This window comes from Syngnathus scovelli, chromosome 8 (assembly GCF_024217435.2).
Source record: "Syngnathus scovelli strain Florida chromosome 8, RoL_Ssco_1.2, whole genome shotgun sequence".
NCBI lineage: Eukaryota > Metazoa > Chordata > Actinopteri > Syngnathiformes > Syngnathidae > Syngnathus > Syngnathus scovelli.
The window spans coordinates 10,464,835-10,478,590 of NC_090854.1; the positions used below are offsets into that span (position 1 = coordinate 10,464,835).

The window sequence follows — 13,756 nt, forward strand, 5'->3', positions numbered from 1 at the left end:
ACATGAGGGAGCCAAAGTCCTGCGGCTGCCGCAATCTGTTCTGCTTTCCAAGTCGCACCTCTTGGGCACATTAGTTGACCTGCTCAATGAAAAGTCGAGTAGCATTGAATGACTCAATCATTCATAACACAATCGTCATTTTAAATGAGTAATATCAGAACCCTGCTCACAATCCTAGCGACTTCATTGTTTTGTTATTCCTGAAATAGACAAGACACATGTACGCCTCTCCAAAGGGTTAAATCTCAAGCGACGTGTTACCCCCCAAACAAAAGGCGGTCGCAGTGGCACCAAGCGTATGAGTGTCAATGCAGTGCGGGACTGCGCGCGCGTGTGTGGGAGACGCGCGGGTGGATCGTGCTGAGTTGAGAAGAGCGCACGGCGCGCGCACTCTGGGATACTTCACTTGACAGCCAGCCTCCTTGTATTCAAGCATTTGTCGGGATTAAGTAGCGGGGAAGGAGCATTTCCACTCTGTTGGTTTGTTGTAGACTTTGGAACGTTGTGCTAATTGGTCCATGTAGCTCTTCTTTGTAGACAAGCCAGGATTTTGGACACTTTGGCCTAAGTGGATTGAAGCAGGTGACACGAGATGCTTTTGCCATTTAAGTGAGCGATTACATTCAAAAGGTAGGTACAACTCATTTCATTTCTCTCTTTACGGTTTAAATTGTGTAAAAACGTTCTTTTTCCCTCCTGCAGTTGACAACAGAGATGTTTGAGCGACATATGCCCGTCTGCCCCAAATCTTCACATCTTCAAGAGGATTTAAACATTGCTCTTCTTCAGTAAACACATCCCCACCCGAAAAAGTCATCAAAAATGGGAGCCCTAAAGATATTCTTCTTTTCACTTCTCCTGCACCAGGTGAGACTCGAATTACTGCGTTTAAGTTTTATCTGGCACTTTTTAAGGTGTGACTTTTGCACATTTTCTGGTAGCAGTTGACGTCATAGCTGCAATATCACACAATTAACTTTAATTCGGATGATTTAAATGTAATGGCAATTATGGGAAAATTTAACAGTCAGCAAATTACTTTTTTTCATTTCGTAGTCATTTTAACATCTTGAAAAAACTGCCATATGGGTGTTCTTTATTTTATGATACATATTATTTAGGCTACTTTCAGAATCAAAATTCATTCAAATGTAGTTAATTTTGTGCCACAATTTTGTCAACTCCATAGTCATAAATATGATCATTTAAGAAGTCTTTCCCACATTATAAATTAACTTATATTTGCTCACATTTTTTTTTAATACAACACAATATCATAATGTATAACATTAAAATTTGTGACAGATATATATTTTTTTAAGTGTATTCCATTATTTGCCCTCTTTTTGTTTTCTTTTGTGTCTGGCTTGAAAACACAATATCATTTTGGTTTTGTGTTCTTTAAAATGTTACCAGTTGTAGTGTTTTGTGTCTGCTCATTTATTCAAAAACAAAGCAGTCAGATATACTATAGTTACTGTTCTTACCTTTTTTTTAGTTGGTCGTCACTGAAAAATGTAGACTTTGGGTATCACCTATCATCTGTTTTGGAGAGCCTGAAAATTATGACTTGAGAAACAGACTACGAAAGGTGCATATTGGAGCTCCAATTTTTTCTCCTTCAGTAAACAGTTGCGATTATGTCTCACCGGCGATAGTCACCGTAAAAACTTCCTATTTACTGCAAATATATTTTCTAAAGGGCATCAGCTCTTGCAGAAAATATCCAAATCTTACAAAGGTCTTTTATCTCTCATTTTCCTGGAAGCTGCTGATGTAATGTAAGCCCCATCAAGATTATGTTTATTTTCAAGGGCACGATCGCATCTAGACCGAAAATGCCATCGTGCGTTTGACCAAGTTCCTCACGTCTTCAAACGTTGCCTTAAGTGCGCAGATGTAGCTGCACCCGTGTTTTAGTCATCAGCCGTGGCTCTGTCGGTGAAAAGCCGTGCCTCCAGTGAAAGAGACAGACTGCTCCCCTGGAGTGGCTCTCTTTACATGCCTCAGTGGGTACAGACTCACCAGTCTGGCTGGAGACCGACACATTGGCCCTTATCATACAACGCTTAGCCTCTTAGAGAAATCCAAGAAATTAAACCGACGTGAAGTTTGTTACCGAAAAACACGGCGAGGATGTGTTTGGGTGTGGCACGCTTGTCTATAGACATCGCTTGTGTATCCCAACTGTGACACACCGAGACTTTCCGTCTCACCCTCCCTTACTGAAACACTCCCAATCTGAGTCAAAGTGTGAAAACATAACCCTGGTCGCGACATCTGTGCTTTACCCCCGGGGACAAATAAGCGGGTCAGTGGCATCCTGGGAGAATCCATTCTTCCCCGTGACATCTGCTGCACTTCTCCAAAGACAGCAGAAGAATGTACGTACATACGACGTACCGAGAAGTCAGGATGTCATCCGTCATCCCTTACGTTTGCCCCGCCTTTATTGCACCCATTGCATGCAGGGATGAAGGCGTTTTTTGCCGTGCTCCAAGACGACATTGACGAACTCCATTTGGCCTTTGTGTCTAGCGACGCTTTGGCAAAATGTCACAACAAAGCTTCGCTTCTCGCGGCCAAGAAGATCGGCGCTCCGGGAGACAAAGCCGAGGCTGTTTACTCGCAAGAGTCTCCGGAGTGACACGCTCGGCGTTCATCCCCAACTTTGATGTCTGACGATTTCACGGATTACATGTCATTTCTCACGGGAGTTGGTCCGATTTTACACTCTTGTTTATTTGGCTCCCCCCCAAAAAGTCTCAGAGACTCTGATGCAATTTTGCTCCGTGCGTGATTGTTGTATGAAGCAGACTTGGGAGTGAGGCGACGAGGCCTTCGTTCAAAGTCAAAAGGCGCTCTGGCAAGGACAACAGCTTGATCCCATTCTTCGGAACAAAACACAAATGCTACACAAAGTCCCTCTCTGAGGACGCTATAACCTTTTTCCCCTTCCCCGTGCTCAATTAGCTTTTACTATATTATTTATATACTGTGCATTTAAAGGCAGCTAACACTAAGAAGTGTAATAAAAATGTACAGTGCGGGGGATTAGGAGCGGCTCTTTAATCTCACGCTTGTGATAATGCCGCATGGGCTGATTGATTAGTTTTTCCAGGAAGCTTATGTCAGAAAAACCTAATCCGTTTTTGGATTGTGCCAGCCTTGTAAGGTTTTCCGTGCCGCCATTTTATCATGGCGCCGAATTACAGAGCTGCCGGGCTGTGATAAGGTCCTCGTCTCTTTTACGGACCGCGCCGCCCAACCCCGGCGCCCCAAGCCCCCCCTCAACCCCAACCCCCAAACCTCTTCCCATCCCGATGGACAATAAGAAATGTGTTTATATCCTTCACATCCCTGCTCTGCCGGGTCTTCACATCAACCTCTCTCAGGATTTGGTTTGTAAGAAAGCGGCTGAGGAGAAAAAAAAAAAAAAAGTGGAACTCGAGTTTTGAGTTTTTCAAAGCGGAGCGCGGCAATCGCGTAGAGAAGGAGCAGAATATGAGATGGAAAAGGCAAGCGGGCCAGTGGGATCTCTGTGGATGTGATTAAGCGTGGATTTGTGGCATTAAAGGGCCTTGCTTGCGTACTTGCGTGTGTGCATGCGGCGCCTTCCAGGATTCATTTGGGAACTTTGCGCCGTGCTGATGCCAATCTTTGCTCATATTGGGGTCACAAGCTTTCGGCCACGGGGCTTGACTGCATAATCCCTCCTAAACAATATTGTCTGTGGCATTTACAACCCACAGCCCGAGTGTTGTCTCTCACATCCACAGCAAAGGTTGTCATCTCGGCAGCTTGAACCCCTCAAAGCGGCGGCGGCGGCTGGCATTGACTGTTTTCAGCCCCCGCAACCTATTTCTTTTCCAATCATCAGGCGTAATTGAGTGTAGCGGCGATCAATTCACGATAAAGGTCTTAAAAAGAAGAGAAGGAAGTTGAAAGTGATTGATACGTGTGACACGGTTGCCCTTTGCACTGACAATAACGGCGGCGGGATGGACGATTAAAGGCTTGAGTCGAACAATTAAGAGCGGCATGATTGGTCTTGTGATGTGAGCGTGCGAAGGGGAACTGATGCGCTGAGCCCTGTTTTCGGAGTACTTCAAACTCTCCGCTCTGCCGCAGGATCCATTATGTTTAATATGATGTTGAGTTGCTCCGATCTTGGTCCACAGCTATGAATTTTGATGGAAGCCCGCGGCAACGTTAGATCTCGACTTCAGCTATCTTACAGCGGTGCCATTACTACTCTGCGGGGTCAGGACCATTACGGCACCCTCTGATGCACATCGTCACAGGGAACTTAGCCACTAAATGCATTTCGCTACTGTGGAGCGGCATAAGGAAATGCAGAGTTGTGTAGTAGCTATACACTGATGCATCGTGTTGTCAAGACAAGTACTAAACGTGATAGCGCTGGACTATTTCCAGCGACATGACGCCCCATAAAGACGTCATGCTATGCTATGTGCTGTAAATTGCATGTTTTCCAAGCAGTTAGAATACTACTCATATAAAATGAATGTATCATAAAAAATACAAGAAACAAAAAATATGAATTAAGCAGTAAAATACAACTTGTTTTCATCTATAACCGTAGGCGGCCATTTTGCCACTTGTATCAGTTGCTTTGGGATCAGGTAACGACCAATCACGTCTCACCTTGTCAGTGTCACATGACCAAAGTTAGGAAGTAAGAATGTTGACAGCAACTTTCAAAATGGCCGCCACTGAGATGAAAAAAAACACGGTGGATTTTCATATTCCAGAAACACAATATTAATGAGGATACCTTGTTTAGGGGGATAATAGAACATTGTAAAGAAAATTCTGGACTTGACTTACATTACATTGTTAAAATCAACTGACATACGTTTCCGTCAATAGTTTGTATTTTAAACAATGAAACACTTAATGTAATTACAAAAAATAAATACTGACCTGGCTAGACAATGACACTTTTTATATTTCCATATCACCCTCGAACACACCACATTGTGAAATCCAAAGTTCCTAATTAACACTCGACTAAAAAAGGCATACCTGCTACATGTCAAAGCATTGAAAAATGAGCGACTTCTTTAATTAAAGCTGTGGTACATTTTGCACAAAAGACAGGTGTGACAGCTTTACAATAAGTACAAGAAATCTCCTTTCTGATTACTTCCACATTAACGTTTGCCTCGTCTGTGCTCTGAGCTTTAAGGCCTTTCTTCCTTCAGCCTGTCATTTGCAGGCCTTGCCAAGAGCCGTCAGCTCCCCTCCGTCTGTGTTTGTCTTGTGAAGTGCTTGTCTTCAGAGCCACCGCGAGGAACAAGCAAGGCGCGTTTTTACTCGCTCGTGTTTCTTCTTCAAAGCGAACGGCCTCTGTGAAATCAACTGCGGCGCAATTGTGCTGTCAGAATTCACTTACTGCCCTTATGGGCAAATCCACCCTGAAAGTATTTGCGATGTAACATCCAAATTCATTGTGGCGAGGAGTTACGGAGAAGACGATGTTAAACAAAAACAAAAAAAAAGGTCACTTAAACTACAAAGGAACGACTGGATTCATTTTTGAAAAACACTTCAAGTATTAGGAAGATTTCTCCGAGTTAATCTATGATAATGTAAAAATGTGTTTCAAAGTGGTCGAGATGACGGTAATATGTTTCAGGTTGTTATTACCTCCTCCAATCCCTGCTATCAGACTGTGTGAAATATGCTGCAGGTGTCAGGAGCTTGCGCAGGACTTGGCGCTTTGACCGCGTAAGGGGATTAAAATGAAAGTGATGATGCGTTGAAAGGCAACGCCTGTCGAAAACGTGAAGTGTTTATGGCTCTGCTGCTGTCACGCGTGGCAGGTGTTGAGATAACGCCGGCATCCGCCTCACCTGAAGGCTTCTGTCCAAGACTACCGGGAACACTTTCTAAACACACATCATCGCTGCAATTTCATTTCCTATTCCAAAACACGATCGATAACGTGTTTTGCTATTTAAGATTTTATATAACGTCTCCCTCCGGTGGGGATTTCATTTTTGGCTTTAAATTACAAAAATACCCAATTTAAAATATTTTAAGTTAAGTCTTTCCGTAACGCCGAATAAACTGTTCAGATTTCTTAACGCCTTTTCCCAAAGGTAATAATAGGAATTGAAAAAGGCCTAGTTTTCAAAATAATAAATCCTTCAGAACTACCTTTATATATTTTTTAAACACACCAAAGGAGAACAGACGGTGAAAAGTGAGAAGAACATTTGAAGTGGATTTTGAGATGAACATGTACTACATAACCTTGCTTTTGAAAGCAATGACAAAGCAAAGACAATCTTAGGAGGGCGCAAAAATGCTAGAAAAGAAAGTTGAAAAATGGGGCCGTACTTCCTGCAGATATGACTTTAGCAAATTTCTCTTAGCGAGAAGACTTGCAGAATTCATTTGTATGAATAAACTCACGGGCCATACATTAGTTCACAATTTCACATGCTGCTGATGTGACCTCCATTTCCTCTCTGTGCCCCCATTCATGTAAGTCCGCCTTTCAATCGAAGTCAGCTAGTATAGACTCCAGCTTCCCCTCAACATCAACTTGTAAAAAATGGACAGATGGTGTAAGTGCCAAAAAAAGGAAATAGAAGTTGAATTCCAAATTGATCCACTCTGTCATCTGCAATTTTCTACTTGCTGCTGAAAAAAGAATTAGAATTGAGAAAAAAAAACACACACCAGACTGAGAGTGAGTGCTGTAGCGTTCTCAGTGTGTCGCCGACGTAATTGGCTACTGCCGCATCATTTTTCTCATTTAAAAATGCTCACTGATCCTAGCAGGGGAGAGAAAAAAAAGATAGAAATTGTGGTTGCAAAAAAGCAGACAATCTAACATGACCAATCAGTCACATCACATTCTCCACGCTGGCTAAAGCAGAGCTCGGTGCCGTAATTCATGCAAATCGTATCATGTAAGCAGCTCGCTGACATAATGAACAGCCAGGTAATATTTTATAATAAGCCTCTTTGAAATAGCAGGCAAGGCAATCTGCAAATTTTCAAATAACTCAACTCGTCGAGCTTACTAGCCACTCCTTTTCTTCATCTCCTAAACAGAATTTTAAAAGTCACACAGAGTGGGCTACAACCACACAAAGATGCCGAAAAGATAAATTGTGATGCATTTGGAAGCCATTTATTGATTTAACGCTTGTGACTAGGCGTTGCCCCTCCAGATGCAGCAGTATTTTTTATTTTTTTTTAAATACAGAGTCAATTGAGCTTGTTAATGTGCATAAACAAACTTCTACTCCTGAAACGTTCTGGGTTGTTAAGCACTATATTTTGTTCTCCCTCCACTATTTCCAGGCAACATTAGCACCGGTCCAGCGAGGCAAATAACACCGATAGTTCTGTCGCGTCGCGGTCCACAAATATGGTGGACACACTGCTGTAGTAAGGAAATGGTTAGGAATAAATACAGATGTGTTAGTTGCTGGGATAATGACACCAGTCATTAGCTTAAGTTGAGAACTCCCCTTTAGCTCACTCAGTCGACCATGAAGTCTGCTATTCTCTGCTGCCTCCAGGAATTTTTTTTTTTAGTTCAGGCTTTTTCCTTAAAAATAGTCTCACAAACACCATCATGATCACCAATGACAACAAAAAAACATTTCCAATAAATGTTGGAATGTTAGGAGGAAATGCATGAAGCTAAAGGCATTTGCTGACTTCACCCCCCCTAATGGTGTCATTGCGTGATGAGCATGGGGGCCTCCAGTGTGGGTGATCTGCAGCGATCCAGCACATCCGCCAAGCACCTGCCATGCATCTTCCCGGACACCACTCAGATTGAAAGTGATGGCTTTGGTGCGTGAGGCTGTTCCAGTGAGCAGAGCACCAATCCATTCTTCTTTGGCAGCGTGTTGTCGCTCACGCCGGGACTGCCTAAGCACCTCCGGGGCCTTCTCTCCTCCAACTAGCTCTGGATGTGAATCATTACAAATGATATGCTCCGGAACATAAGAAGGAAAAGAGGGCTTGGGAAGGATGCGGCGATTGGGGATTCTGGACTTGCAATGGTTTTAATGTCAGGGGGGGGCAGTTTAGTCATGACTAGAAAATAAACTGCATTGCGTTAGCAAGTTTGCAAATGAATGAAGACATAGCAAGCTCTCAACACTTTTTCTATCACAAGCTTCAAAATGCCGCCTTAGCCCATCACGGCAGGCGAGTCGACGGCATCTTTTCAGAAGATCCAGATGTCAGTGGCTTCTTAATATCCTTCTAGAGGCTAGTTGTGGTCACTGTAGCAATTACCTTTATGTCAGGCTCGAAAAGATCCGCCTACCCACGGGACAAACAGCCCGTCGGTTCGGCAGCGCTCATTACGGATTGATGTCGAGGCTGATCCATCTTCAGTGTGCTGGGAGAATTCAAGTTTTAACAAAATCTCTTGACTATATTGATCTGCACACAATGAAGTACATGTGCATGGAGGGACGTGAAGCATAATTTAATCTCGTTTAATGGAAAGATATATTTTTTATATCAAGAAAGTAGTTTACGGTCTAATTAAAATACAAATGAAGTGGCTTTGCTGGGAAAAAATTGCATTAAGGTTCCCTCAAGTTCTTTTCTCCATTTGCACAATGCAGATTTCATTTTTTTTTTCCCAGAATTGTTTGCCGTCAGTGCGCGTGTCAAGGTTAAATCTAGTTGATAAATATAAAAGAAAATAATGAAAACGATTTTTTTAGTTAAATAAAACAACAAAACAGTAGCAAAATGAAATATTTTATGTTTAAAGTTACAGTGCCCTTTTTTTTTTTGCCAAATTCTCACCTTTACCTAGAAATTCTACTATATTGTGCTTATTATTTGCGTCTAGTCATTTCTATACAATATATTTTGCATTTAGTCTATTGATTACATTACTAAGTGAAAACTTATCAGATCATGTCACAAAAAATATATACAATCTAAAACATAATCTAATGCATCGAAAATGTAAATTGCTTGCAATTATTTAATAGTAGCACAATTCCTGTCGTCTTACATAGTACCTCCATAAACACTGCTGCACTTGTCTGTAGTGACACCTAATCAGGTTGTTGATTTATGATGTGTAATTATTTGTTAGTCACTACTGAGTTACCTCAGGAGTGTTAATTATGCATGATTATAGTAAATGAGTGTGACAGGCTCAGTCAGGCTTGTGTGTGTGTGTGTGTGTCACTCATAATGCCAATGTTTGCCTCTCGCCTTTTACTTTGCGCTGCTGTTGAAATGAGTTCTCAAACTCCTACAAGGCTGCACTTATTACCATTATAATGTCTCCGTCTTTTCAAGTCGCCTCTGAAAAGCTTCTAGCACGCTAGCACCGATTAAGAAATCTTAATTAAGCTTTTTGTAGATTCTCCTTCATAAGACCTTGCCTCATATTTTCCTTGTGTTTTGTTGTACAAAAAGAAAGATTTTTTTCCTCTTTTTTCCTTCTCTCATAGCTATTTCTTTCTTGTGCCTAAATGAGCGTGTGTGTGTGTGTGTGTGTGTGTGTGTGCGTCATTACAGAGTGACAGTGAGAGAGCGGCAACTTGAAGCTTAGACATCAGTGAAGGATTTCAGGTTCTCCGTGCTTCATCTGTCTTGGAGCATTTAAGTCGATATGTCCTCTCCTTATCCCCTTGTTGCCACTGCAATTTCCCCAGTTGCTCATCATACTTAAACCTCTCCTCTCATTTGCATTATAAACATATCATACAAAGCTCACTTTAGGAGTGAACATTTGGTTACCCCGGCTGGAACTCGTTCATCGTTGGAACAAGGGTCACGAGTAAAGACAGACATTTTGATACCGCTTGCCTATTTTGTAAGAATTTATTGGTCAGTTAATATTACTAATCTCAAATTGATCATTTGCTAAAGAGTGATTTGCTTCAACATCAGTAAATAATTTGTTTCGCCAAAAAAAACCAGAACAGCAGACTTACTGAGTATGCCGTGTAAAAAAAAAAAGCTAGCTAACATTAGCTCAAGCATATTTGCCACTAAATCAATATTCCCCATATCTTCGCTAAAAGTACAGATATTTGTTTCGCTAGCTAACATTAGCTCAGGCATATTTGCCACTAAATCGATATTCCCCATATCTTCGCTAAAAGTGCAGATATTTGTTTCAAACACAGATCAATATTAAAAAGTTATCAAAAAAATAAATACCAAAGCAAAGTACATGTGCCTGAAAAATCGGCTAAGTCATGAATTTGTCATTTTTTTTATTCCAATATTCAGTAAGGTAGAGTTAAAACATTTTGTGTTTTATTTTTTGTGAATTTCCATTCCATATGCTGTGGAATGGAAAGGTTTTATGTAACTCTTAGCAGACAGACCTAGTTTGTTAGTTCCGTACACATGCGCTTCACTTGGGCTTACAGCAAAATGGTAATTACTCTGCAAGTAGCGCACAGCAGCTCAGCGAGAGTTTAAACAGCCACTGCTCTCAGTGCTTTCAACATCTGCTTCTTGCAGTGATCCCCGCAACCGGGCCTGGGGAAAGCCGACGCTAATTACGAATAAAACTAGCTAAGCTTATTGCGGTGAATTATTAACGCTTTATCTGAAGTGGACCAGGAATCGCTCCTGAGGCTAAACAGCTTTGCGGCACAAGGAGGATCACAGTTCATTGCTGCATCTGGATGAGCGCTTAGCGCATACTTACTATATGATAAGCTTGTTTTATTGTTGGCTGCCATTACATGTCAACGTTGGGCGGCACCCAACAGCAAAGAATATCCGTGCTGGTTTGTACAAGCGGAGTCCTCATACCTCCAAAGTCAGATTGTTTGTTCAACCTTATCATCGAATCATCAATCAGTCATTTTCAACACTTAGTATCGGTGGTATTAGCCACAGAGTTAGCCATTAGCGTGACAAGCTAATTTGCCAAAGCTTCATCCAGCGTGATAACAAGGACAAAGGTTTCATGTCTGCTGCGACACTGAATGAATATTCATTTGCATAATTGCTCATTTGCACCGCTTGTGTGTTTTGTGTTTTCTCCGAAGGCCGCATCCAGCAAAGTACGCGGGGGAACCTCAGAGTTGATGGAGTGGGGGGACGTCACACACAAACTGTCGTCCCCCACGGGTGCCAGTCCTCGGATCCTCAACCCTTTGCGTTTGTTCGCCCGGGCCTCCCCTGGGTTCAAGAGCGACGTGAGGGAAATGTCCTACATACAGAACATGGAGGACTTCTGGGACTGGTTATCTAACCAGACAGATGTTCAAGATCCCCAGGCCAGAACTAAACGCAGGCCCATCGTCAAGACCGGCAAGTTCAAAAAGATGTTCGGGTGGGGCGACTTCCACTCCAACATCAAGACGGTCAAACTCAACCTGCTGATCACGGGCAAGATCGTGGACCACGGCAACGGCACCTTTAGCGTTTACTTCCGCCACAACTCCACGGGCCTGGGCAACGTGTCAGTCAGCCTGGTGCCGCCCTCCAAGGTGGTGGAGTTCGAAATGGCCCAACAGTCCACGCTGGAGACCAAAGACACCAAGTCCTTCAATTGCCGCATCGAGTACGAGAAGACGGACCGCAACAAGAAGACGGCGCTGTGCAGTTTCGATCCGTCCAAGGTTTGCTATCAGGAGCAGACGCAGAGTCACGTCTCCTGGCTCTGCTCCAAGCCCTTCAAGGTCATATGCATTTATATCGCCTTCTACAGTGTGGACTATAAACTGGTGCAGAAGGTCTGCCCTGACTACAACTACCACAGTGACACGCCGTATTCCTCCACGGGATGACGTGGCTCACCTGTGTGTCTATTTGTGTGTGTATGTGTCTTTGTGTGTGTGCACTTGTGCACCTTTTGTTTGACCTTCAGATCATGCTTGTCAGCCTCTAAGCCAGTGGTGTCCAAATATTGTCCTCTGAGGGCCACATACAGAAAAATGGAGGTGTGCAACTTTATTTAAAGGCTACTTTAGATAAAAAACAAACAAAAAAAATTTCTCTGGCCGTCTTTTCTCAGCTTCACTGGGGTAACTAAGAGGTCAATTGCATGAGAAGGGCACGTCTGATAGCTAATTAGGATGTTGTCCAGATGTGCAACCACAAGCGAGTGGAGACGCTCTCCACTTACAACATTGTCAAACTACACTTATAGAATGAAACGAGTATCATTTATCACCACGTCTTATTATTTGAGATTTTTCTTAGTTCGAAAGCTTTTTAGCACAAAGGAGCTGTGAATAATAGACACACCCTGACAACCGGCGTTCAATCTTTCTCTCTTATCAAGGCATTTATTGATGGACCGAGGTTAATATTAAGTGCTACCTCACAAAAGGAGGCGAGAGGAATCATTAATCATTAGCAAATGTCACTCTGCCCGCTTACTAAATGTCTAATTGTGCTCTCATTCTTCACCACCACCACCATCATCATCATTAAGGCGCACTCTGTTTTCCAGATGAACATGAAGGCATCTTTCTGTATTCAAGTGTGTCTGACAGACAGTTATCAATATTTAACTGGCTTCATTTCGTTATGTTTCAATGTGTGGGGAGATAAAATATGAACATGGAAGGAGATTCATTAAGGAAATACAAAATGCATAAAACTGTACAACAGGCCGATTAGACTTTTTTTTAAAAAAATCAAATCTATTTGTATTTTTTTTTTTAAATCAATTGTTTTCATAGTGAAGTGTGTCATGTGCTTTGACCATTAAGACAGTTCAAGGCCACACATTGGATTTGGGCTTCTGTATTTCATGTCTCCCCCTCCATGAGCAAGCTGTACAGTAAAAGATCCTTGCAGGAGAGGACTTGTATCATAAGAAAAGAACTCAATCTGAGTTGATGTTTTTTGACTTCCTCCTCCTTCTGTGTAAATTCTGTGTATGAAAGTGTCCAAAAACAAAACCCTACGGCTTCATATATGAAGTCACTCATTTCAAAAAGAAATCTTGTACAGCTCCCGAGTGTACTGTTCCTCTTAATTCTGGTGTTTGTATCACATGTAGATAAATGTCCAATGTAACTATTTGACTTCCTGATTGCTTTCTTTCCTGTGACAGTATAGAATGCTTAACACAAATGTAAAAAAGCTTAAAGGAGAAGTGAAGTCAAATATTTTCTTTGAATACGCTATGTGTGACCCCACTAGTCTGAATACCGTAATCTTTATCCATCTCACGGGGGCGGCCATTTTGCCTTGGTTGAAGTGGGCATTGGTAGTGATGATTTACGATTGTTCACGATTTTTGAAGAACGAACGATGTTAAGCTTTTTTACATTAAGCATTTTAGACTGTCCCCTTTTTACTTAAGTTTGTTCTAAAGGAGCCCTGTGCTGTGTATACTGTAAGTACAAATGTTATTTTTTGGGGTTACTTTAATAGCCAAGTATTCAATTGTCAATTTATGGCATTAAAGTTGATTTAAACTTCACAAAGTTTGTCTGTGCTCACATTTGTCGCCTCTATTTTTATATTTTATTCCCACAAGGACGTGGCGGCAGAGTAAACAGCGTTTTCACAAATGCATTTTACTGAGGCCTCTTAATAGCCAATACATCTGTGTCCGCAGGCGCGTGTGATACCAGAGGTACACCTCAGGGAGCACATCCATTCTGCTGGGGCCGCAGGCGACAGGCTTCTTTTCATTGGCTTCCATTACTCTTATCTGATCAGGGCCAGGTATCCTCTCCTGCACCATCAACACACTCCCAGGTCGCCCTGACCGACGTGGCCGCATCTTTCTATCACTCAC

The 13,756-nt window shown here is 42.3% G+C and overlaps 1 protein-coding gene across 1 annotated transcript; it reads left to right on the forward strand.

Annotated features, from left to right (window-relative positions):
* The first annotated feature begins 80 nt into the window (after nucleotides 1–80).
* nxph2a (neurexophilin 2a) lies at nucleotides 81–13,439 on the forward strand. Its single transcript, XM_049728162.2, has 3 exons — nucleotides 81–630; nucleotides 703–867; nucleotides 11,043–13,439. The coding sequence occupies exons 2-3, from the start codon at nucleotides 823–825 to the stop codon at nucleotides 11,784–11,786; spliced, it is 789 nt and encodes a 262-aa protein (XP_049584119.1). The 5' UTR covers nucleotides 81–630; nucleotides 703–822; the 3' UTR covers nucleotides 11,787–13,439.
* The last annotated feature ends 317 nt before the right edge of the window (nucleotides 13,440–13,756 follow it).